Source organism: Petaurus breviceps, unplaced genomic scaffold (assembly GCF_028583685.1).
Source record: "Petaurus breviceps papuanus isolate PSGF00001 unplaced genomic scaffold, PetGlider_PUasm1.0 90925, whole genome shotgun sequence".
Taxonomy (NCBI): Eukaryota; Metazoa; Chordata; class Mammalia; order Diprotodontia; family Petauridae; genus Petaurus; species Petaurus breviceps.
Window position 1 is genome coordinate 37512160 of NW_027187380.1, and position 27472 is coordinate 37539631.

The window sequence follows — 27472 nt, forward strand, 5'->3', positions numbered from 1 at the left end:
AACCTAGAAATCATCCAAGAAATTCTCAAATATATATATATAAATTCTACATATATATGTCTATATAAGAGGGTATATGGGCATATGAATACATATGTATGTGCATATATGTGTACAGGTATACATATATAGACAGCGGGTACAGGACTAGTTGAATAGGAAGGGATGATACTTAAAAGGTGAAAGTAAGAGGTAAAAGAGGAATATAATATAATGACATAGGCAGAGATAGAATGGGTAAATTATCTCAAATAGAAGAGGCAAGGGAAAACTGTTACAATGGAGGGGAAGAACAGGAAGGCAAAAGGGAATGAATCAACCTTACTCTCAATGAATTTGATTTACGGAGGGAATGACGCACAGTAAATAGGGTATCTCACCCTACAGGAGAGTAGGGGGGAAGGGGATGAGAGGCGGGATGATGGAAGGGAGGGCAGGCTCAGGGGGAGGGAAGTTGGAAGCACCCACTTTTGAAAAGGGACGGATCAAAGTAGAGAATAGAACAAGTGGGGGGTGGGATGGAGGGAAATATAGTCAGTCTTTCACAATATATCCACTATGGAAATATTTTGCATAGCTACACATGTACAGCCTATATTGAACTGGTTATCTTCCCAGTAAGGGTAGGTGACAAGGGAGGTAGGGAAAGAATCTGGAATTCAAAGGTTTAAAATAAAGTGTTTTAAATATATATATATATATATATAAAATTATTATTATTTTATATGTAACTAGGAAATAAGATATACAGGCACTGGGGCACAGAGATCTACCATGCCCTACTGGAGAGCTGGAGGGGGGAAGACATAGGAGAAAGCAGATTGGGGGAGGGGATATTCAGTGGGATCACTGTTGTGGGGTAGTGGGGGTGGGTAGGGGAAAAATGGAGAGAAAATTTGTAACTCAAAATCTTGTGGAAATGAATGACATATAGTAAAAAATAAAATAAATAAACTACAAAAAAAAAGAATGTATAACACGGAAAATTTTTGCTTTGAACTAAGTGTATAAAGCAGTCACTTAGCTATCACAGAATGCCAACTATCTATGCCCAAAGTGTAGGCTGATCTCTCTTAGAGACATCACTCCCCAGATCATCCTGAAGAATGAAATTTTCCTTTAAGAATCTAAAAGAGGCACAGAATACTAAATTGCACTAGAAACTTGGAAGAGATAATGTCACAGCGAAAAAGGAAAGAAGGAACACTGAGTATATGGAATTAACAAAAAGATACAAAAGCTTCTTCCCAAGAAAAGGGAAGGGGAAATCAATCAATGAACTAACTAACGAAGCATCTATCATGCACTTCGTTATGTGACAGCAGAAAGTTTCTATTCTATTAGAAAGCAGTTGCTTATCCTCCAAGGAATAATGCATAGACCAACATGTTCTTCCAGGTGAGAGATTATACAGTAAAGGTCAGAGGAAGAAGAAAAGAGCAGAAATAACTGGTGAAGGAAACATATATCAGGATATGACAGAGAACTTCATAAAACTTATGAAAGCAGATGATTTAGTTCTAGTGATTCACAGGAACACAAATTATACTGCCTTAGAAAGCAATACTAAAGACTACAAGGTTGTCTTATGTAAAAAAAAGAAGAGCTCATGAAGGAAGAAAACAAATGTTTATTAAGCACCTACTATGTGCCAGACACAGTACTTAGTGCTTTACAAATATGTCATTTGACCCTTACAACAGCCCTGCAAGGTAGGTGCTTTTATTATCCTCATTTTACAAGTGAAGAAACTGAGGCAGAGAGCAGTTAAGTGACTTCTTCAGGATCACAAAGCTAGTAAGTGCCAGAGGCCAAAAATGAACTTGGGTCTTTCGTCCTGACTCAAGACCCAGTATTATATTCACTTTTCCATGCAGCTACCTCTAACCTAGAACAGATGGTGTTTTCATCATTGCTGCAGAACAAAGGCAAAAAATTCAGATGTACCTAATAAATTCAGGAAGTGAGCAGTTCTTCAAGAGAGTAGTTTCAGGAAAAAGGATTTTAATTTCTAAAGCACAGTTTTAAAAAAAGGAATGGCAGGCTCCTGGTCAGGGTATAGCTAATGGCAGGTAAAAAGGAATCTGTTTACTGTTTTGCAAATCTCATCAAAAGTGCTTTAAACTGAAAGGGAAGAGGGAAGATAAAAACTGCATAGTACATCCACCAAGTTAGTGAGATATCCTAGAATGAAGCTACAATGCAGGAGCAGTAACAACTGAGATGCTCAGTAGTTCACACACAACAAAATCCAAGAAGGAAGGTACAATACTACCAAAACTTTTGGTTTCAAATGTCTTATATGTCAATGCCCAAAACTTAGGCAACAAGCAAAAGGTACTAGGGGATCCAATGTAAAGAGACAAATTTGACCATACTGGTAACTCAAAGAGAATAAGAAAGATAAAAGAGGAGGCAGAGTAGCAGTTTACCTTAAGAAGGTATCCTGATATGAGAAAATCATGGAAATCATGGTAGAGAGCATTTTGGTGGGGAAAAAAAAAATGTTAGGAAGAACAGAATGGCTATCAAAAATAAGCCCTGAAAGACTAACCTAATTATTTTTTTGACAAGTTTATTAAGTTAACCAATCTATCACAAGAATCTATGCTTGACTATGCTATAAAGTGTTAATACTTTAATCAGTGACTAGGATAAAGACAGAGATGGTGTGTTTATCAAATTTACGAGTGGCACAAAGCTAGGAAGGGTAGCTGACAATCAATGACAGACGCAGGATAAAGAAAATATCTAACAGAATATTACACTGAAGTTAATAAAATGAAAATTAATAGGGATAACTGTACACTTGTACAGTTAGGATCAAAAAATTCATTTCACAACTTCAATGTGGGGGAGAGCTAGATAGCAATTTGTCTGAAAAAGATCTCGATATTTTAGTGAACCGTAAACTCAATATTACTTAACAATATGATATGGCAGTCAAGAAAACATTTTTGGACGCAATCAGAGTGGCACTATCTAGAAATAATGAGGTTATGAGAGTTCAAGGAGTAGGAGTATATTTTAGGAAGGACATTGATAAGCTGGAGAGGGACCATAGGAAGGTCCTTGAATTCATGTCATGGAAATATTAATAAAGGCTACTGGAAATATTTAGTGTCTACAGTGGAGAAAACTTAGAAAAAACATAATAGTTCTGTGCAAACTGAAAGGCTATAACATATAAACAAACTTACTATGCTTGGCCCCAGAGATAAGAAGAAGCAGCAAGAAGAAATTGAAAAGAAGCAAATCTAGGTCTGTTAGAGCTATCCTCAAAGGGAAATGATCTGCTTTGGAAGCAGTAGGTATTCCCTTACTAAAGGTCTTTAAGCAAAGACAACCTGTCAGGTATATTTTAAGAAGCAATTTTTGCTCTGGTAAAGCTTAGACTAGGTCCTTTCCAACTATGAGATACTATAAAAGAAACACAACAGCAAATGTTCACAAACAACACAGAGTCAAGAAAAAGAGGTCTTTTTCTAGGAAGAGTGGATGGGGAAAGAGTCCTAAGAAAGAATTTGTATTGAGGGGAAAAAATAATATGGACACAAAATTGAAAAGTAAGTTACAACAAAAAGGCTCCTGAACCAGTGAACAGAAGGCTTGGTTCTAGATTGGTACTCACTGTATGGTGATCTGCATGGATGTGGGACACAAATACAGCAGCAATGTTAATGAGGATTCTATCCACTTCATCCCCATAATGGCGGCAGAGTTGCCCAAAGGTGCCTTCCCCACAATCCAGTAACAGAGACTGGTCAGAGCTGCCAAGAAGAATACCACAAGGTTTGGGACCAACAGAAAAAAAAATGTTAATGAGTAAATTTTTCTTAAGAAGGTAGTTCTGTAGAGCAGCCCAATTGCCCTGCCTTCCTCCCTCCAAAAAGAAAAAAAAAAAAAAAAAAAAAAAAAAAGTAGAACTGTGCTCTAAGGTTTAAATGAGTAAATTTTTCTTAAGAAGGTAGTACTGTAGGGTGGCTAGTTGGCGCAGTGAGTAGAGCACCGGCCCTGGAGTCATGAATACTTGAGTTCAAATCCGGCCTCAGACACTTAATACTTACTAGCTGTGTGACCTTGGACAAGTCACTTAACCCCAATTGCCCTGCCTTCCCCCCTCCAAAAAGCAAAAAAAAAAAAAAAGAAAAAAGAAAAGAAAAGAAAGGTAGAACTGTGCTCTAAGGTTTAAATAAAAACTGAACTGTGCTCTAAGGTTTAAATAAAAACTAAGTGGGGCAGGCTACACACTATCTTATTAAACCATAAATTAAAATTATCTGTGTTGTATTTTTTATTTATTTTGTTAAACAATTTGCAATTACATCTTAATGTAGTTTGGGCAACACTTTGAACTTTGGTGGCCTGGGGTGTGTTTGGCACCCCTAATAGAGGACTACCCTTGTTTTAGAAACATGAGGATCCCAGAACAATGTTCTTTAAATATCTTTTATCTTTATTTACTACATAGAAAAGTTGTGAGGATTCCTTTTAATAATTATCAATAGTTCATATTTATGTGTGCTTCAAGATTTGCAAAGCATTTTATATATTATTTCATTTGTTCAAGATAATCATAGTAGGGGCAGCTAGGTGGCACAGTGAGTGAATAGAGCACCAGCCCTGGAGTCTGGAGGACCTGAGTTCAAATCCGGCCTCAGACATGTAACAAAAACTAGTTGTGTGACCTTGGGCAAGTCACTTAACCCCAACTGCCCTCCAAAAAAAAAAGGCCAAAAAACAAAAAAAAGATAGTGGTCCCCAAATGAAACAGCATGAGAAAAAAGACACAGAGTCTATAGAGGTTACCTTTAGATATATTCCCTCTTCAAGTTTCTAATAAACATTAAATTTTATTCAAACATTTAAGTGCCTACTATGTACCAGGCACTAAGAACTGATATTACAAAGAAAAGCAAAAGCATCTCCGCCTTCAAGGAACTTACAATCCAATGGGGGAGATAAGATGTAAATGCTTATGTGCAAATAAAAAATAAACTGGATAAAGTTTAGATAATTTTGCAGCGAAGGCACCAGCCTTTCTATGGCCTAGGAGAGAAAGATAATAAATTAGGTGGAGTATGTTACATGCTGACCCCAAGAAAACAAGAAACATTTTATGGGACACTTGACCCTCTTGCCTTACAGTTATGAAGAAAAACACCATGAATGTAACTGACGCTTATGTACATCTTCTCTTAAGACTGAAGAGGAAGAAAAAAAAATTCTACAAAGGATTTTGTAACATTCTCCAAATCAAAACATATACCCTGATAATCAGAAATTTCCATGCAAAAGGTAGACACAGAAAAAAAATGGCAAAAAAAACCTTTTGGAAAATATGACTCAGGATTAAGAATTTAAAAAGAACAAAGATTAGAACACTCAAAAATCTTATACTTACAAAACACAAACTCCTTTCTTTAAGGAAATAAATCAGTACCCAACAACATTACAGAAACTGAAAGTGATTATTTTATCAAGCTAGAAATAACTGATTCATCATTTGAGAGTCATTTTCTAAATTAGTCAATAAACATTTATTAAATACCTACTATGCACCAGATACTGTGCTAAACACTTTACCATTATTATGCCATTTGAGCTTCACAAAAACTCTACAATTCTACAAAACTCTACTATTCCCATTTTACAGATGAGGAAATTGAGGCAAACAGAGTGGTCTGTCCAGGATCATGCAATTAATAGCAATTAAGTGTCTGAGACTGGATTTGAACTCACGTCTTTCTGACTCCAGCACCAGCACTCTAGCCACTGTGCCACCTAACTATTATACCAAGTTTCCTGACTGATTAATACACTACTATTTCACCAGCACCCTGTGAAGTAGACTACCAAAAATAGTCCTATTTTTTTGAATGAGAAAACAAGCTCACAGTGATAAATTATTTGCTCAAAGGAAAATGCTGGAACTGAAATTTGAACCCAGATCTTTTAAGTACAAGTCCAGAGCTTTCTATGATGTTGCACTTGCCTTTTACTATTGATATGTCCTCTTACTTTTAAAGACAGAAGAATGGAATACTTGGCATTTAACAAAGGGGCTAGTTTTTGTTCTACAAAAGAATCTTCTCTGCAGTGCCACTAAATTTTGTCTTAGGAAATCCTGCCTAAGGCCTTCAATGCAAACAGTATTGAGTGCTATCGCCAAGCAGCTATTTTTAGTATATCTTAGAATTAAATGGAGAATAAGTAATGCAAAATTCTTAGAAAACAGAAAATACATGCATTCTTGATATGGATAATCTACAAGATAGATTTTCTGCATTATGGGTTGTCATGTCAAAGAATACTCACACAAGAAAAGTGGCCACTTTCCTTCTTGTGGGTTCTGTCCCAAATAACTATATTTGTGGTTAAATTTCCTAGTCATTTGAAGGATATCAGCACATGCTCCACTAACTTTGTTTAAGAAAGTATTGTTTAAAAAAATGTACCTAACCATATTATATCATGTTGAAAAAAGGTTGAGAGGCGGCTAGGTGGCATAGTGAATAGAGCACCAGCCCTGGAGTCAGGAGGACCTGAGTTCAAATCCAGCCTCAGACACTTAACACTAGCCATGTGACCCTGGGCAAGGCACTTAACCCCAACTGACCTGCCTTCCTCCCCTCCAAAAATAAATAAATAAATAAATAAGGTTTGAGATTTTTAAAAAAATTTGAAAAAAATTATATTCAATAACTACACTATTGATGAAGGGACCAATAATGAAGCTTCAAGATAAGGAAAAAATATTAAGCTTTCCCTCCCTACTCCCCATGAGGGGATATTTTTCACAGTTCCCAAAGTCAGGTATATGGAATATACAATGATAATACCTAAACATTTAACAATAACAGATGAACTAATAGCCATGGCATCATATTAAAGCCCTAATGGGGAAGAAGGAACAATGAAAACAATTGACCTGGTCTGTACTGTGCAATGATTAGGAATCCCTTCAGGCCCAATATTCATCACTGAGGGTTTTGGAGCCTCTTCTACCAAAGAAATTAAAAGGTGAAAAAATTCCTCAATATTCCAAAACAATACCTTATATTCACAAGTGTGGAACTGACGTTTCGGATCTTCATTGGAATGGCAGATCCAGTACCAAGGAAGATAACTTCTGGATACTGGATTCCTTTCCCTGTTTAAAAGTACAAGGAAAATGTCCCATTTTCCCTAATAGTTACACAATATTCAGCCCTAATCCACAACAGTAGCCTCAAAACCAACTGAGATAGCACACCTCAAAAAAATCAAACTCACAAGTCAAGTTCAGGGTAAAGAGAAAGAATGAGAGTTTCCTAAACTCAGAACTGGTTTTAGTTATTCAATGTAGGAGAAACTAGGGGTTCTAACACAATAATCCCATAACTGATTATTGTCTTTCTATCTTTGTTTTAAAAACAAAGACAGTTCAGAATGATAACCACATAGAATGTTTTTTTCTCATGGCCAAAGAGGCAATATATGAGAAATGTAACAGTCAAAGACTTTAGTTACCTGTGAAATTATACAAGCAAACTGTCACACTACTACTACTACCAGAAATAGTACTTTTTTTCTCCTAAATGTAAAAACAACTTCTGTGTAGCTTATTAAAATCTGCTATCAATCATCATTTTATACATGACCAAACTACTTAGGTCATGACTATTTTTTTAAATTAAAAACCAAACATATTTATCATTGTAGAATAAAATTTTCACAAAACACAAATGTAAAAAGTTTAATAAAGAGTTTTAAGATTTCCAAGTTGCTGCAAGAAAATCATGAATTGACAATAATTAGAAGCCTGAACCTTTCAAAAAGTAGGAAAAAAAGCCCCATATCCAACAATTAAAAAAAAACCCTAACACCTGATAAACTATTGTAGTCTTAATATCTGGGCAAGATAAGGAGACAAAGTTTTTTTTTTTTTTTTAAGTGTTGGAAAAAGAATCAGGAGCCTGGGTCTGATTACCAGATCTGCCACTAGAACTGATCTATGGCATGGAACCTCCCTCCTTTAAGTCTGTTTTCAAATCTGTACAATGAAAAACTTCAGAAAAGATAAATCTCTTAAAAAAAAAAAACAAACTCCCATTTCTGACAATTTATGACTATATGATTTTTAATAGGTAGAACTTGCTAAGTCAAAAGTCCTCATTTTTTGTAAGAGGAAATTGAGGCCCAGAGAGGGGAAATGTCTAAGTTCTTATAATCACTTCCATGTAGAGTTAGGACAAGAAGTTAATGCTTTCTAATGTTACCCAGAATCATTTCATTCAGTGAAAATAGATCAAATATCTAGTTAACTTGATAGACAGGAAAACTGGACTATTTAGATCCAAACTCAAATACAATGAATTATCTAATCTATCCACCCGACCATCCTAGGCAATCAACAAGGTACCAACAAAATCTTTACTCTGTAAAGACTTTTAAAGATACTTATAGAATGTAAATTAAGATGAAAGCTTCTATTTACCTAATAGTGTTGCGCTGTCCAGCATGTTTTCCTTATACTCCTGCACCTTTTCCTGAAAATTAGGTAAATCCAGAGCCTCAGTCACAAATTCATCAAGGTTGCAAGTAATACAGGAATCCCTGGAGAAGGAAAAACAAATTCATTTTAGCTAACGGGGGTGAGATGAGGGGACGGAGGGGTAGGATGGGCTAGCTGGCAATGACAATTCTTATGTCTGGAAAGACTGGCTTGACAATAATCTATAGAAAACTTTCTAATCTGGAGTTTGACCAAATTACTACAGTTAAGAAATAATCTCTTTATGCTGTTCTTTGGAATATCTCTCATCTAAAAGAAAAGCGGTGGAACAACTCTCTTTACAGCTTTGAACCTGCGAAACTACTTCTAACATTCTCCAAGTTTTCCAGGGCTTTGGCCAGGTAAGCCTATTTCACTTGACACAGCAAAGTGACATGAACACAAATCACCTCTACATCAAGCCCCCAAAAAGGATCATTCAGTCAGCTCTTCAAGACCTCTAGTAAAGGGGAATTTCCATTTTTGGATAGTTATAATTATTAGGATATTTTTCCTTCCAGCAAGCAGAAATCTGTCTCTCTTCAACTTCTAACCTTCATCCTAGTTCTGCCCCTATGGGGCCAATTAAAATCCCTTCTTCACATTAGTTTTTCAAATATTCCTCATGTTATGACAGAATTTAGAGTAAGAAAATACTGAAGAGATCCTCTAGTCCAAAATTAGAAACTAAGGCCAGAGAGTTAAAAAGATTTGCCCATTTGATAGAGATTTTAAGAATCTGAGCTGGGCTCTGAATCTAGGTCCTCACTTAAAATTCAGTGTTCTTCGCACTCTCTGGAGACAACTATCATGTCTTTCATTAAGTCTTACTAAGTCTTCTCTTATCTAGCCTAAATATCCCCTAGTCCCTTCAAAGTAACAATATAGTATTATCTCCAGGGTTATTCCCCATACTGTTCACCTTCCTCTGAATATTCTGTAGTATAACATCTTTTCTAAAATGAGTCATCTGGAACTAAACACAAGGTAAAGTCTAAACAAGATCAGAGTATAATAAGGCTAAGACCTCCTGAACAACCTGCCTCTCTTTCTGTATTATAAATTTTTATTAGCTATTTTGGTTACCACAGAATACTCTTAATTCAAAGTCCTCACATTTTTTTTCATCCTGCAGGAAAAGCTTACCATATTTTATATTTTCAAAGCTGACAAACTGAATTAAAGAGTAGGAATTTACATTCTCAATTTCAGCTTATCAGTTTCAGTTGCAAAGGTAGTATGAAGTAGTAGATAGGGAACTGGCCTTAAAGTCTGTAAGACTTGTATTAAAAGCCTGCCTCTGATAAATACTCGCTGTATCACCCTGGGCAAGTCACAACCTCTAGCACTCTCTAAGTTAAATGTTAGAGTTGAGTTGCTCAGTTATCTCTAAGTTATGTCTAAGATGATAAGTTGTAAAGATGATGCCAACCTAAATTGGCAGAAAGATTTTTCCTCCATAAAGTTTCCTATACTAATCAATTCATACATCAAGTCCCTAATCCTACCCCTAGCTTCAGTGGGTGTGCCACCAACATATTCCTTATCTGTAGCACATCTTTCAGGGTCATGACAATAAGATTCTTCTTGTACTCAAGCTCATGCTTAGAGGATACAAAAAGGAACAAATCAGACTGCCTTAGTGAATGTTAAGTTCTTTCAGTAACTTCAGGGACCATGAACCACTCCCCACACCAACACCATCAATGGAAACAATCCAACTACTCAGAGGCCTTCTCTTAATTACCTGAAAGGCAAAGTCATTTGTCTGTACTCTTAAAACATCCCAAGAAGAGGAAAATATGAAAAGGGAAACTATTCTAAAAAAGACCAAACTATTATGTAGAATATCAAATGGCAGGATTCAAAGATCTACGGCCTCAAACCATATGGTTTCAATGGTCTCCAACTCTCCACTCAAAGTTATGCAGTATGATGAGTCCAGAATCACATACCTCTGCCAATGGAGTTTGGGTCTCAGCTGGTACTTCAGAAGGCACTCACCACGGATTACAGGCAGGGAGAAAGTAGCCAGATCCTCCTAAAAAAGATAAAGATATAGAATAAGGAAAAGAAAACCCTCAGATCACCAATTAAGAGAGAATAATCATAGAATAGCCATTCTACCTTGCAATTATAGCTGGTAAGCTGGGGAAATATATCTGAGTCAATGAGGTTGAGTTGAGTTTGAATCTTAAGGCTACGGAGATTGTGTACAGAAGCACAATTCTCATTCAAGATCAGATGCTGAGTAGAAGGGCCAAACCTGGAAACGAAAATGAAGGTGTAATTAAGGGTAACCTCATAGATTAGATGGAATCAAAGTGGAATGGGAAGCCAAGAATACGAAGGAAAAGGTATAACCAGAGAAAAGAAGACAGAGCAGAGAGTAAAAGAGTATGTTCAGGAAGGGAAATAAGAGGAGGAAGATGAGATCAGAAGGAACAGAGCAGAATAAGAACATAAAAGGGGATGAGAAAAATAGATAAGGAGTTAAAGAACAATCAAAGAACAATGAAGCAGGAGTCCAAAGCACTAGGTGACTTTAGTTACTCTTGCTTCAATTTCACTGTTAATTTTAATAATTTCTGACTCAAGGAGCTCATGGTATTTAATTCAAAATAAGTCTGAAATAACAGTAGTCAGGAGGATGTTTCTAAAATTAATAGATACCATAAACCAAATATATATCAATATTCTATTATGGTAGAAGGCATTTGCATTAGAGTTGGCACTACTAGGATGGGGGATTAGGGTTCCTTCAGGGCATTTCTATAGGGAGACGGGCAACACATACCCAAATGCCAAGTGGTAAAAAAGAAACTTTTTTAAAACTTTTACCAGAGTTCAAGAGTGAACCAAAGGCCAGATTTCATAAAAGAACTAAGATTTGAAGGAAGGTTAGGAATTAGATGAATCATAAAATCTCAAAATCAGAAAGGGACTTTATGTCTAGTCCAGCCTGCACCTGAATAGGACCTTTTCCAACATCCCCAACTGGTCATCTCAACTCTTTCACTGATAAAGAAGAACCCATGTCTTTATTCACTTCTAATTTTTAGGAAAAGAATGAAGAGAATGAAGACAAGGAGAGAGGGAACAGGAGCGCAAGCTTGTATTTTATGTAAGCTGATTTGGTCTCTTTTCAAGGGGCAGGTTAGTCATTTTCATAAGGCTCTGATTTACTTTCTGCCTGAGGCATACACGGTCCAGCTTAAGGGTAGTCGGGTCACAGATTTTCAGCAGGGTTCCAATTGCTCCACAGGGAACAATTTAGCAGGGTCTGGTGAAGGCAGAGGCAGAGTGGGGTTGCTATTCTATGTTAGTAACATTCTATCTTTTTTTTTTTTTAACACTTTAGGAATTCCTTTTATTCCTTATCACCAGTAAAGTTGTTTTATTTACATTTTATGATTCTCAATTCTACTACTACATTCTAGACCTAGACCCAAACCAATGCATGTGCCTGAGCTAAGACCTGGCCCAATATTTTGGTGTAGTCAGCAGGGGTTGTCTGCAGTGGTTCCATGGTTAATTTTTTAAATAGGGGAAAGGTGATGTGAAGACAGGGAACTATGGCTGAAGTGCTGGCTAAATATAGGATCATAAGATCCTACGGTAAGAACAATCTTTGGAGGATGTGTGGTGCCTTTCCAGTAGTAAAATGAGGAAGCTCTCATACACATTGTGAGGTCAGTGGGAGGGATGCTTATAGAGCTTGATAAAGAATGTATAAATAAGAAGACAAAATCAAGTATGCCTTGGCTCTTATATCGCAAAGCTTTGAAAAAAGCTGACCTGCCAACACAAGGAAAATAAAGATAGAGTATATTTCTATATCAAGCAACTTGAGGCTTATAATCTTAAACTATGACTTGGCAAGGTTGGAGTCAAGATGGTGAACAATTAGAATTGCCTCAGTGAACCAACTCCTCAAAGATCAAGAAAATGTACCAGACTGAATTCTCATCAAGCAATTCAAAGAAAAATCACAGTGAGTTATTCTTCCAGTTCAAGGAAGCTTACAGAAATGGAGAGGTCTGGAGATGTGGTCTGGCCAGGAGAGCACCACACAGAACATTTCAGTGCTCAGCAACTGAAAGAGATCCTGGGCACCAAGGTAGAAAGAGAACTCAAGGGGTTCCTCAAGTAGTACAAGGTACAGGAATATATACCATTTGATACTTATGTCATGCACTATCCAGCTCCCTAATGAGGTATTTGTTGCATACTCTGTAAGGAAATAGTTCTGGAAACAAAGAATAGTTGCATGGCTCTGAAGCAGAATAGGGTCTTGAGCCTAGTCAACAGTTTAGGGTGTAAGTCTGCAGTGGAATACCCAGGGCAGATATCTCAGACCAAAGGGAAGCTTACAATTCAGTAGCTCTGAAGCTACAGAGCCTCCCAGAAGACTGAGTAGCTGATTCCATGTAATGGCAAGCAAACAAGTACTTAGAGCCTTGTATCAGTTGAGCCTTTCCCGTGATTATATCAAGTCTTTGTTAAGAAACAGAATTTGTGAAACCCACAGTGGGAGGGACTTGCCAAAGACAGGAACAGGAAGGACACAAGAGGTGGGTGGACCAAGGAGGAGCTAATGACCAAATAAAAAGCTGAGCACAAGCTGGGAGAGAGCAGAATTGAGAAGGGAACACTTGTGGTGGCAGAGTCGAGAAGGAGAAAACTTGTGGTATCCCGGCACTCTGTTGTCTGTTCTGTCTGTGTTGATTTGTGTTTGTAATACCTTGTACAGAAGCCCTGGAACCTTACTGGAAGCCCTGAAAGAGGATACAGAAGTCCTGGAGGAGGGTTTCAGAGGCCCTGGGACTATACTGACAATTTGTGTTGAGTTCTCAGACTTTGTTTGTGGGTTTATGTTGATTTCACAGACAGAAAGTGAATTGATGATGGGGCAGGCAATGTGTATAAGGGTTGTTTTGGCTCTGTTAAGCTTTGGCTTCCCAGGAACAGAAACTGTGAAGGACTTGAGGTGGACTGGACAGTGTGAGCTTCAATATGGAACAGGAACCAGACAAGGAACTGGAGGAGGAGCTGGACAAGGAGCTGTGAACTGCCTACTTTTCAATCCAGGTGACAGTTGGGTAGACTCAGGCAGGAGCTGGACCCATGGAAGAAGAACCACAGAATCTGGGAGACAGCCTCAAGTCAAGACAAAAAGACCTCTCTTTGGGTACTTAATGCTGACTGAGAAGATCATGATTTACTGTGGCCCAAGGGTGGGAGAACTTTGTACTTTGTACCTTATACCTCTTAAGGATGATTGAAAACTCATCTCCAATCAAGAAGAAAGACTTTTTGACTGAGAGATTAAGACAACGTGACCTAGGGGCAGAGAACTCTGTGTCCCTTAAAGAGGCTTGCTCCTTAAGGATGACTGAGTTAAGCACTTAGTGAATGATAAGATCTTTTGCTTAAAACTATATGGCCATTTTGGTGAGAACTATGTGGCCACTTCAGTGATAAATTGTCATGTTATAATATTGTGAATGCTGTACTTTGGTTTCAGTGAATGTTTTGTCTTAAATTTATTACTGAATAGAGAGTTCACTATACTGTGTGATCAGAACCTTAAAGCTGTTCACAGCAGCAGTCTTCTGGAAAGCTGCTCATGCTTGGCTTTACAGTCCAGCAGTAGTCTACTAAAACTCCCCCAAAGGGACAAGACAACAGAACAAAACCTGAGTTAGGAACTTGCAGAGATCAGGCCCAAGAGGTGAGCAGTGAACAGACTTTGGTCCAGATCACATCACTTGGAGTGCTCTGAAAAGTTACAAGCCTTCAGCCTAAGCAATGAATGCAGCAGAAAGAGGTAAAAGTATGGAAGCTAAGGACAGACATTCTCCCTAGAAGTATGCAGAGCCCATAATTAACCAATTCAAGATCAAGAATTCACAAGAGATTACAGGAAACCCATATACTAGCATGGGTGTAGGACCAGGAACCATTTAGAAACTCCATTCGCCATTACTCAGTTCCAGATCATAGAACAAGAGTGCAAAGAAGTACTTGCTGTCTGAAGGGAGCATGAATACCCTACCTGTATATGGATTACAGTAACAGAAAAGAAAGTTGTGATAGTGAGAAAACAAGGGCCCTACCTGAGTTAGGACTACTACAGAGAGCAGGAAAGGAGTAACCACACTTCCCCCCAGATGAGAAAGATCTTCTCTTCACCTTGGAAGCACTGAAAACTTACAGACTTCTAAGAATTAACTGTGAAAAAAGCAGAGAAAAAAGGCCTGAAGCTTTGAGACCATGTTTCCTCCACACTACTGGGGAAAGCAGAGTCTAAGAGGCTGGGAAAAAAAGCAAACAACTCAAAAAGGACATGGTCATAAAAAAATAATCTGGTGACAGGGAAGCTCAAGACAAAAACTTAGAAGACTAGGTGAAAACACTGACAAGCAAAGCCTCAGGGGGAAAAAATGCAGATTAGACAGAAAGCCAAGAAGAATTCATAGAAGAGCTAAAGAAGTTTTAAAAAGAATCCCCTTCCCCCCCAAAAAAAATAAACAGCTCAGCTGAGTCCTATCCCAGATCAGGGACTCCCTAGGTCTTCAATCCCAGTTCAGAGATCCCTTGTGAATCCCCCAACTCTGAGAACCTCTCCCTCTGACCCCATTAACCCCTCTCATCTCAAATCAGGTTACCAAATAAAGGTGCTGACCAACAATAAAATGCTGAAATTTATTAGCTTTGTGATCTTAAACAAGTTATCTTATTTCTGTTTGCCTCAGTTTCCAGATCTGTAAAGAAGAAAATAACATTGGTACCCATCCTCCCTTGCTGTGAATAGCAAAGTGATGATTGTGGAGGGCTTAAACCCAGTGACTGGCATATGGTAAACAGTATATAGGGGTGGCTAAGTGGCACAGCAGATAAGAGTGCCAGGTCTGGAGTCAGGAAGATTGCTCTTCCTAACTCAAATCCAGCCTCAGACACTTACTAGCTATATGACCCTGGGCAAGACACTGAACCCTGTCTGCCTCAGTTTCCTCATCTGTAAAATGAGCTGAAGAAGGAAATGGCAAATTACTCCAGAACCTTTCCCAAGAAAACCCCACATGACATCACGGGGTTGGACACAACTGAAATGACTGAACAACAAAAGCACTATAAAAATGTTCACTAATTTTTTTTTCCTTGAATTGCACACTGGGTTTAAATGTGATTAGTATAAAAGGCCAGGGGAATATGATTAATGATTTTCCATATAAGACAATCTGGAAATGCATTTGGCTGAATTTACATCATCAGACTGGTAATAAGCTTTGTTTCATGTTTTAAATACATGATATACTGTAGTTATTATTGTATTTCTAAATTCTTTTATATTGTGAAATTTGGGAAATCATGGCATCAGAAATGCTGCTAAAAAACAATTTTACAAAAATCTGGATGCTGTTAGATTACAAATTGAATTTTTAAAGTAACATGGTAAAAATAGATATTTGACAGCTTATTTATTTTTTAATTTTTTTTTTTTTTTGCGGGGGGAAGGCAATCAGGGTTAAGTGACTTGCCCAGGATCACAGCTAATAAGTGTCTGAGGCCACATTCGAACTCAGGTCCTGATTCCAGGGCCAGTGCTCTATCCACTTTAATTAAGTTAGATATGATAGACCTCTGGGTCTATCGTATGGGAATAGAAAGGAGTAGTATATACCTTCTTAGCTATATGTGGCAAATTCAAAAATTGACCATGTATTAGGGCATAAAAACCTCACAAATAAATACAAAAAATAAAAACTATTACATGTACCCTTTTCTAAACATAATAAATAAAAATTACATTTAATAAAGGGCTTTGGAAGCATACATTAAAAATTAATTGGAGGGAAGTAGCCAAAATGATGGAGATGTGGCAAATTTTCCCAAATCCCCCCTCCAAATGACTTTAAAATAATACCTGAAACCAAGTTCTGAATCAACAGAAACAACAAAACACCAGGGTGAGACATTTTTCCAGCCTAACACAATTTGGGAGGTCTGCAGAAGTCTATGGCATTGGGGGGAAGGGCGGGAACCTAACTGTAACACACACAATTCAAAACATACATAATCCAAGGCAGCAGCAGAAACAGAGGTGCCTCTCGAAGTGGCAGTGACAGTGGTTGCAGGAACTTTGGGAGCTTTCAGCCCACAGACTGTAATGGACAACTGATGAGAAAGAGATTACAAGGAACCTATTGCTGGCACTGACTACCAACACTATTACCCACAGCAGTTATGGGCTACAGCGCCAGGGCTTGAGGTGAGCACATGCAGTCAGTCACAAGGGAACAGAGCACCTGTTTACAATTCCAAGGCAGAAAGAAGCACTGGTGCCTGAGGCTGTAGAAGAGCAGAGGATCCAAGGGGCCAAGAGGAATGCCTGGTGCACTCTGTAGATAAGTAGGAACTCTTCCTGGGTAAAGACCAGAGGAGCAGTGACCACACCTCTCCCAGGATTTTGCCACCTTTGAAGCACCAAATGCTTGCAAACCACAGAACTAGCTCTGAAAACAGCAGTAGAAAAAAGCCTGAAACTAGACACGGTAGATCCCAACCCCAAGGTGAGTGGAGCCCAACTTCAACATAAAATTCAAAGTGAAGAAATAAGTTTGAAAAATGAGCAAACAACAACAAAAAACTTGATTATAAAAAGTAGGGAAGACCAAAATACAAACTCAGAAGAAGACAATAATATAAAAAGAGCTACAACCAAAGCCTCAAATAAAAATGCTAACTGGACCCAAGCCTAACAAGAATGCCTGAAATAGTTAAAGAAAAGAGTGGTAAAGGAAAAATTGGAAAAGAAATGAGACTGACACAAGAAAATAATGAAAGGGGAATTAACAAATGGAAGCAAAAAATACTGAAGATAACACCTTAAAAAACAGAATTGGCCAAGCTCACTAAAGAAAATACTTCCTTAAAAATTAGTATTAAGCAAGCAGAAGGTAATGACTACATAAAACATTTTAAAAATGTTATAATACATATACAATAAACTATAAATAATAAGATAAACTATAAATATAATAAGAAATTTAAAAGTCAAAAGAATGAAAAACTAGAAGAAAATGTGAAACATCTCACTGGAAAAACAACTGACCTAGAATATGGATTGAGAGATAATTCAAGAATGAACTACCTGAAAACCACGATAAAAAAAAAATTTAAAAGAGTCTAGATACCACATTTCAAGCAATTATAAAGGAAAACTGCCCCCAAAATCTTACATCTAAAAAGGTAAGATAGGAATTGCAAGAATTCATAGATCACCTCCTGAAAGATAACCCCAAAATGAAAACTCCCAGCAACATTATGACCAAATTTCAGAGCTCCCAGGTCAAGGAGAAAAATCCTTTAAGCAGCCAAAAAGAAACCATTCAAATATGCTAGAATCACAGTCAGGATCACACAAGATTTAGCAGCTTCCACATTAAAACAGGGCATGGAACATGATATTCCAAGAAACAAAGGAGGTAGGATCATAACCAAGAAAAATCTACTCAGCAAAATAGAGTATAAACCTTTAAGGGAAAAAATGGAAATCTAATGAAATAGAGGAATTTCCAATGAAAAGAGCAGAGCAGAATAGAAAATATAACATTCAAACAGAAAATTCAAGAGCAGCATAAAAAAGCTAAACATGAAATATCAATCATAAGAGATTCAAGATGAAACATATTAACTACTAAGAACTTCACCATAATTAGAACAGTCAATAGGAATCTACATAGAGAGAGGGAAAGTATGGCTTGATTACGCTGGGATGATAGACAAAAAAAAACAGGAAGAAAGGATGAAAAAAATGCACTGGGGGAAAGGAGAAAACAGAGGTAAAATTCTCTCACATAGAAGCTGTATGCAAAGAAGAGCTTTTATAGTGGAGGGGGAAATGGGGTCAGAGGTGGCAGGTAATGCTTGAACCTTACTCTCATCTGAATTGGTTCCAAGAGGGAGTTGGGCATAGAAATCTCTGTTAATCAACAGGGAAATAGGAGAAGAAGGAAATAGGAAATATGGGTTGGGGGGCAGGGGGAGAGAGTTGATAAATGGGAGGGTGGATTAAGAGAGGCAGCAGTCAAAAGCACAATATACTTTTCAGGATGGACAGGATAAAAAGAGAATGGATAAACAGAAGAAAATAGAATGGAGGGAAATACACAATAATCCTAACTGAATATGAATAGGATGAGTTCAGGCACAAAACAGAAGCAGATAGCATAACAGGTTAGAAACCCAAATCCAACAATATGTTGTTTACAAGAAACACTCTTGAAACAGAAAGACACCTACCAAGTTAAAATAATGGTCTCAGACGAAGTAAAAAAGGCAAGGGTTACCATCATAATTGCAAAGCAAAGCAAAAATAGACCTAATTAAAAGAGATAATCAGGGAAACTATTGTTGCAAATAAACTCCCAAGCAACAGAGTTTCCAGGTAATCATTATTAAATAATTAAACTTATTATTCAATTAATCAATCAGGCTAGCTAATAATCAATAAGTTTATGGCCAGTTAGTGGTTTCTCTTGATAACCAAAAAAGCCAAGGAAGACTGAAACACCTTAAGTCAGGTGTGTACCACCTTCTGATAGGGAACTCCCCTAACAAATAAAACTCAAACCCCAACTGGTGGACATTTAATGAGCAGATGGGCTAAAAATCTTCTGAACATGGCTTGATCACAAGAATCAGCAGCCTCCAGCAATCTGGGTAGGGGAAATGATGTCCATCTGGACCTTTCCAGCTAGTTTTCTCCTTGATGTGCTGGGTCACCCTAAACTCTAATGAAAGGGATCAAGGACAGGCGTTCCATCTCCCAGCAAAAGGTTCACCCCAAATGAATTCTGTTTATACTCTAAAAAGAAATCAGGTATCCCAGTTGGATGGGGTCCTACCCAACTTAGTTAACCAACATGTGCCTCAAAGTCAAGGAGTAATCATATCACTCAGTCATGCCTGTCAGAGACAGAATGACCTTTTCAGGAATGGGGTCTTAGAAACAGGAAGAAAAAGATGGATCAAAAGTTAATTATTATTAATAACAATATTAATATTAATATCATTTATTAATATTAATTTATCTCACATTTTACTTAAAGGTACCACAAAGACCGATGTAAAAATTTTTAGAGTAGTTTCTCCAATAAAGGTTTCTTTTATCAAATATTTATAAGTAAGAGTCATTTCTCAACCAATAAATAGTCAAAGGATAGGAAGAGACAGTTTTCAGAAGAAATAAAAGCTATCTAGAATCATATAAAAATGCTCTAAATTATTACTGAGTAGAGAAATGCAAATTAAAAAAAAAATCAAAACATCACCTCCCTCCCGGCAATCAGAAATGGTCTCATACCAATAAGATGGGAGCTCTCCACCAGGGACCCATGCTTGGTCTGTATTGTTATGTGCAACTCATTGTGATGTAGCACACTCATCAACTCTGCAGATGACACAATGCTGAAAGTATAGTTCACACAATGGATAAAGTCAGGAAACACAAAGATCTTAGGTTAGGCTAGAAAACTGGGCTAAGTCCAGTAAGGTAAAGGGTAAAGGTAAAATCTTTCACATTAAAAAAATTCACAAGAGTATGATGAGGGAAGCAACATTTGTTCTGAAAAAGATCTAGGTTTTAGTTGACCACAAGCTCAATAAATTAGCAGCCAAAAAGCTAATGTAATTTGGGGTGATCATCTCACTGTACTGACATATTGTGTTCAATTCCAAGGACCATGATTTAAGGGGAGGATAAGCTAAAAAGCGTCCAGAGGAGAACCATCAGAATAATGAATGCCCCTGAGTCCGTTTCAGGAGTATTCGCTGAAAGAATCAAGCGTATTTAGTCTGAAGAAGAGAAGACTTGGGAAGACATGAGGGCTACCTTTAAGTATTTGAAGGTTTATCATGCAGAAACAGGACTGAACTTCTTTTGTTTGTACCCAAAGGGCAGAAGCAGGAATAATAGAGCCAAGGTGCAAAAAGCCAAATTTAAATTTAATGCCAGGAAAAAAAACAATTTCAGTTGTCCAAAAGTAGAATAAAAAGAGTTGGAGGATTCTCACTCTTTGGAGGTCTGCAAGCAGAGAAAGGAGACCTGTTGGATACGTGATAGTGGGGATTTCCTATGTGTATCACCCTCCTAGACTGCTACTGAAATCTTTCCCTACTCTAAATTCTCTAAGTCTGTGAAACTAGATACCTCTGAGGTCTCTTCAAATTCTGAATTTATGAGAAGAGGGATTAAACTGTATTTAGTACTTGAAATATTCATGATTCCATTGATGTATACACTACTTATATTTAAACAGGTTACAACTCTGCTATTACTTAGCAGCCATTCTTCAAAAGTTGTTTTAGAGGGGCAGCCAGGTAGCACAGCGAGTAAGAGCACCGGCCCCAGTGTCGGGGTGACCTGGGGATCGAAATCGAATACGGGCTCAGACACTTAGCACCCACCCCAGAAACACCTGGCCATGTAACCTTGAGCGAGTTACTTAACTCCAATTGCTTTAAAAAAAAATTGTTTTAGATTAAAAAAATCATTATCTGATGGCTAGCTCACTGATAATGAGCCTCTCAACATAGCTATATATACACAAAGGCTATACAGCTTGGGAAAACATGCCAGATTAAACTCAGCTGTTACAGTCACAGAATCCAGGTTTACCACCTTGCCATAATAAGGTGGATAATAATAAAGTGGAGTTTCTATATGCAGAAAATAATTAAATAATTTTAAATAGATTTCTACAAAATGAAACATTTCAAATGTTCCCCTGGAGTGGTGGGAAGATTTATATAAACTAATACTATAAAACCAAGTGCTGTTTAAATACAATGACCAAACTTGGTCTTAATGATGTGAGAAAATGCACTTCCCCCTTTTTTTTCTTGCAGAAGTGAGGAACAATGTTTGTAGAACATTGTACACAGTGTTAGAATTAACTGATGCTATTTTTCCTCATTCTTTGTAAAAAGGGATAGTTTAATGGGGAGAGGGAGAGGAAAGGTATTACTAGAAAGTGAAGATATTAAAATATATCAAAGATATACATACACATATACCCCCACACATATTTATGCATACACATACTTAAAGACAGTTTTTGCTTTGCATAAATTCACATTACACAAATTCAACTTTACATAAAGAATTCTGAAAAAAATCCACATTCAAAAAAAGCACCAATGTTGACTTTACTGTAAAATTAATACCATGCACTCTCTCTGTTCCTGCCCCTTGGCTCGGTAGCTCTATGACCTCCCACCTCCTCCCAAACCCCACCAAAAAACCACCAAGTCCTAAAAATACAAACAAACCCTAAACCTCCAACTTAAAGCAAAACAACAGAAGCCCAGAGACCACCTCCACAGCGAGATGGAGAGCTTGGCTCAAGACATCCGGTGCTGAGAGAGGAGACCTTTTCCCTACTTCTACCTAACTTGAGCCTGTCTTTCCCCCAACTGTACTCAGATAACACATCTGTCCCTGACCCCATCATGTCAGAAAACCTCTCTTGTCTGTGTCCAGCCCCCAGTGTATCCATTCCATACATGTTCTTCCTCTTGGTCCTGGCTCGCTACAGCCCCCACTTGTTCATCCGCCTGCTCTTGTTTCTCTGTCCGTGATCCCTACTTGTCTTTCAACCATGTGCTGGTGTGTGTGTGTGTGTGTGTGTGTGTGTGTGTGTGTGTGTGTGTGCATTTTCCAGCTACAATAGTTTAAACTCTTGGGCAAATTACTACCTAGCCTTAAGGGTTATTACAGGGAAAGGGCTTTGTATGCCACAGAGATAAACAGACAGATATCAATCTAGAAATACAGAAATATACATATCTCTCTCTATACATTATTAAAGTATTAATTTCTCTAAGCCTGTTTCCAAATCCAAAAAAATCAGCTGGTTAGATCAGATTACTGTAGCTCATGTCTCTTCCAGTTCTGACAGTGCATGAGCCTCAGCACACAAAAACTACTTTGCTATGTCCTGCCACATACCTTTCCATCCACTGCTGGTATCTGCTATCCTTCAATATTGATTCTGGAGTCATGTGAACAACTACAGCCACATGAGCCTCAGCTTCTTCCTCTTGATACCTGAAATTAATAATAATTTAATGAAAAAAGTATAACAAAAGTACGTGGCACTCAATTGGGATTGGATAAAATCAATCCTCTATGGACTAGTGGAGTCAATTTTGCTACCTAGTACTCAGCAGAGATTTTTGTTAAAAACATCAAAATATGCTCAACAGAAATGTCAAGTAAAACTCAGGGAGTTTCCCTAAAAGAAATACTGTCTCCTATACAAAATCTTCTTCTGCATCCATCACACTGTTGCCTAATTTTTCCAATGTTATAGTTTTCAAGAAGTTTATCTTAAATGAATCCCTGACCCTGAATGAAGACTTGGTGGATGAGTCAATAAAATGGGTTCAAGAAGGAACAAGTCAATGCTATAAGCATTCTTCTTCCTCACTACCACAAATACGAGAAAGGTAGAAAGTAGAACAGAAACTCTATTTCTGTCCTGCTTTTCAACATGAACAAGCCTAGTGGTAATCACTAGAGTAATAAGTAATAATTAGCTAATCTGTGCAAGAAACAAGTTCAGACAATATCAATCTTATCCTATTATAGATGATCTATAAATCACTTAACCATCACGCTTTTATCAAGCCAACACAAGCGAAATTACATCCTTGAGTTTCCAGATAGGCAACTATAAGATAGTAAACATAAGAGACAATCAATAACAACCCCAAAAAAGGATCTGATGGTTGTTTTAAGAATCTCTGGTTTTCTATTACTACTTTAAATGCATACCATACACTCAGTCTCAATTAAAGATGATTACTACCTGTCTAATCCTGATGGAGGATTTTTTAATCTTGGTTTTTCAATGGGTATTTGAAAATGCTCCCTGTAAAAGATGAGGGTAAAAGATGGCCCTCACTACAACTTTTTGTTTTTATTATTTTGTATAATGGATCTCCTAAAACAAAGACAATCACTTCTATGTTGATCAATCCTTTAAAAAGTATTAATCTGTGATGCAGTAGAGAATGGTAGATGAAGAGGCCCCTGAAGTCAGAAGCCCAAATTCAAGTACTGCCTCTGACACATGCTGGCTAGCCTCTTAATTCCTCAATGCCCCTGAACTTTCTGAAGGTCCCAAGCTGTAGAACAGTTATTGATCTTCATGGAAAAAGTAATTTCCTCACCAGGAAATTGATGAAATCATAGGCTAGGTCAAAAAAAAAATTTGTATTTGGTACTTTGTTAACCCAATGTAGTTTCTCATTCAGCTAAACCCAGAGATTTCCATACCTCCGGAAGGTGTCATTTTCACAGATCGGCTCTACAAATCCTTGGTCAGGACATTCCACCACAATAAAAACAGAGCCAGGATCTGGAGGGCTGCAAACCTCCTCTGGCAAAATCTATAAAATAATAATAATGAAACAACAATAACAAAAGGCATTTGGTTTGAAAATGTCAGAAGGATAAATAAGGACTGACATACAACCCTCAAAGCCAACAATCAAGTCTTCAACTCAGCTTCCATCACACTATAAAAACATCCTTGTCCAACATCCTAGATGTCTAGTTGAGGATACTTTAGGTTGAGTTTCATAAGAAAATAAAATTAACTTCATGAAAAATCACCTCTTTATCCTATAACTAATTATATACATCTGTTAAGTTTATAAATATTTTTTACCCATCTAGTAGCTTAATCCTAAAAGTATCAACAATTCTACATATCAAGAGTTTGGAGCTTAGAGTGGAAGGGCCAAGGGGAGGCTACACTTCCTTGGACTCTATATATACACCTGACCTATCAGGTCAGGTTGATATACCTATACTTTTACATACCTAGTACCTATTTATACAGTAACCTCCCACTTACCTGGAAAACTCCATCATAGAGTATAGATCTAGAATTTTAATTCCTTAGGCAAAATGCAATTTTACTGGAAATACTTTTGGAGCAGATGACTGGATATTTACCTAATTAAAACTGTTATTCAGCTATACTAATATTTAGTGGGAAAAAATAATTCAACCAATAAATACTTTTTTGTTTTTTGTTTTTGTTTTTGCTTTTTGAGGGGGAAGACAGGGCAATTGGGGTTAAGTGACTTGCCCAAGGTCACATGGCTAGGGGTTTTTTTTTGTGTCTGAGGCTAGATTTGAACTCAGGTCCTCCTGACTGCAGGACCAGTGCTCTATTCACTGCACCACCTGGCCACCCCCAATAAATACTAGTAGTATTACACTAAACCAAACTGGTAACGATTGGTAAGATTAGTAAGAAAAATGTGAATTACATATCCTTTATGTCACAGGACCGAGTGAAAAAAAAATGTGAACATGATCATAATGTCCTTGCCCAGAGCCATGACTAAAATTCTATGTTTCAGTTCTAAACTCTGCCAATGGTCCTGAGCTCATAAAATCCCAGTTTTACCTCTCTTCCTTCATAAGTGACACTTTTCCCAGCCTTGACAGCAGCAATTATAGGTGCAATGGCAGATGTACCACTAAAAGTAAAAGACAAAATTTCCACATCAGATCTAGCTAGTTCTACAAGCAAATGTCCAGAGTATACTCCCCATATCATCTACCCTCCCCTCTACTTACACTGGAAGCCCCAGATCTTTTGCTTTGAGCACCAAAAAGCTTCCTTGTTTCATGTGAAGCTGCAAATAGAAGTTGAACATGAAAAATGAGAATCCAGGAAGACTTGCTTTTTTAATCAGTTACATTAGAGAAGATCTCATTCTTGCCCGATAGTACATATTCTTTTTAATTCAGAGAAATAAGTTTCAATTTTATTAGTCATTAAATATAGCCTGGGAATAACAGATGGAAGTATAGTAAACTTCAAAACCCCATTCCTCATCCCTCCCCAACTCTTTCTCTCTGCCCCCAGGAAATAATCTAAACAAATCTAGAAACTATCAGACCATAAACTGATTAGGGATTCCAAGAGAAAAAAAAAATCAGTCATTTTTCTAGTCCATGTCAACACAGAGAGCAACAAGAGAAGTTTGCCAACAGCATGGGCATTTATCTGGCAAAGATTATACCACATGGAGCATTCCATCACAACAGGGACGTGAATGGGATGAGTTCATCCATAGAACAGAAGCAGATAGCAAAATGGATTAGAAACCAGAATCCAACGATATATTGTTTACAAGAGACACACTTGAAACACACCCTGAGTTAAAATAAAGGAATACAGGAGATTCTATTATGCTTCAGAAGTAAAAAATGGCAGGAGTAGCAATCGTGATTTCAGACAAATATAAAGCAAAAATAGTCCCAATTAAGAGTGATAATCAAGGAAACTACATCTTGCCAAACAGTACTATCAACAATCTCAGACATGAAGATGGTAGCACTCTGATGGCAGAAAGTGGAAAGGAATTAAACCTTTTGATGAGGGTGAAAGAGGAAAGTGCAAAAGCCAGCTTGAAACAACATCAAAAAAACTAAGATCTTGGCAATCTTGGCTATCACTTCCTGACAAACAGAGGGAGAAGAAATGGAAGTACTGGTAGATTTTACATTTGTGGGTTCAAAAATCACTACAGATGGTAACTGCAGCCATGAAATTAAAAAATACTTGCCCCTTGCAGGGAAAGCTGTGCCAAATCTGGACAGCATACTAGATAGCAGAGACATGACCTTGCTGACAAAGATCCTTATATTCAAAAGCTATGGTTTTTCCAGTTGAAATGGATAGCTGTGAGAGTTACACTTACAAGGAAAGCTGAGTGCCACAAAATTGACATTTTCAAATTGTGGAACTGGAGAGGCCTTTGGATAGCAAGGCAATCAAATCAGTATATACTTAAAGAAATTAATTCAGGCTATTCACTGGGAAGGTCAACTACTAAACATAAAGTTTAAATACTTTGGCTACATAATGAGAAGACAGGATTCAGTGGAAAAGACTCTGAAGCTGGGAAAGATTGAAGGAAAAAGGAAAACAGGATGGCAGAGAATGAGATGGATATAGTGTCATGGAAACCAGAAACAAGAACTTGAACAAACTTCAAGAGATAGGGGAGGATAAAAAGGCATGGAATGTTACGGTCATGAGGTCATGAAAAGTTGGACATGACTGAAGAACAGCCACCACCACCACTGACAATAATGAAGCAATATCAAAAAATTTTACAAGTTTCTCTGATAAAGGCCTCATTTCTCAAAAGAAACTGAGTCAAATTTATAAAAATAAGAGCCATCCCCCAACTGATAAATGGTCAAAGGATATGAAAAGGCAGTTTCTGAAGAAATCAAAGTTATCTATCCATAGTCACATGAAAAAATGTTCTAACTCACAACTGATTACAGAAAGATGAAACAATTCTGAGGTACCACCTCACACCTAACAGAAATGCTGGAGGGGATGAGGGAAAATAGGTACACTAATGAACTGCTGTAACCATCCGGAGGAACAATCTGGAATTATTTGCAAAGGACTATAAAATTGTGTGTAAGCCCTGACCCAGCAAAAATCAGTCCTTGGTCTGTATTCCAAAGAGATAAAAAAAAAAACAGGGAAAAGGTCCTATATGTACAAAAACATTTATAGCAGCTTTTTTAGTGGTGACAAAGAACTCATCAATTGGGGAATGGCTAAACAAGTTGTGGTACATGATTGTGATGAAGTACTATTATGTTATAAAAGAAATGAAAAGGCGGGTGTGGCTTTAACAAAAACATCTCAAGACCTATATGAACTGATATAAAGTGAAGTGAGAAGAAAAGGATCACTGCTGTAATGATAATCAACTACGAAAGACTTGGCTACTCTGATCAATGCAATGACCCAAAACAATTCCAAAAGACAGACAATGAAAAAATGCTTTCTAGAGAGAGAATCAATAAATTTTGAG

At 37.4% G+C, this 27472-nt stretch overlaps 1 protein-coding gene across 2 annotated transcripts in view; it reads right to left on the minus strand.

Moving 5' to 3' along the window:
• Positions 1–27472, minus strand: part of ELAC2 (elaC ribonuclease Z 2) — a 60799-nt gene that overhangs the window by 6734 nt on the left and 26593 nt on the right. For both annotated transcript variants that reach the window (XM_069076817.1, XM_069076816.1), the window contains exons 9-17: positions 25203–25261; positions 25030–25102; positions 23886–23998; positions 22554–22652; positions 10664–10802; positions 10492–10577; positions 8480–8598; positions 7057–7153; positions 3632–3770 (exon numbers count right to left, since the gene is read on the minus strand). In XM_069076817.1, coding sequence (XP_068932918.1) covers positions 3632–3770; positions 7057–7153; positions 8480–8598; positions 10492–10577; positions 10664–10802; positions 22554–22652; positions 23886–23998; positions 25030–25102; positions 25203–25261 — 924 coding nt within the window. The remainder of the gene's footprint in view (positions 1–3631; positions 3771–7056; positions 7154–8479; positions 8599–10491; positions 10578–10663; positions 10803–22553; positions 22653–23885; positions 23999–25029; positions 25103–25202; positions 25262–27472) is intronic.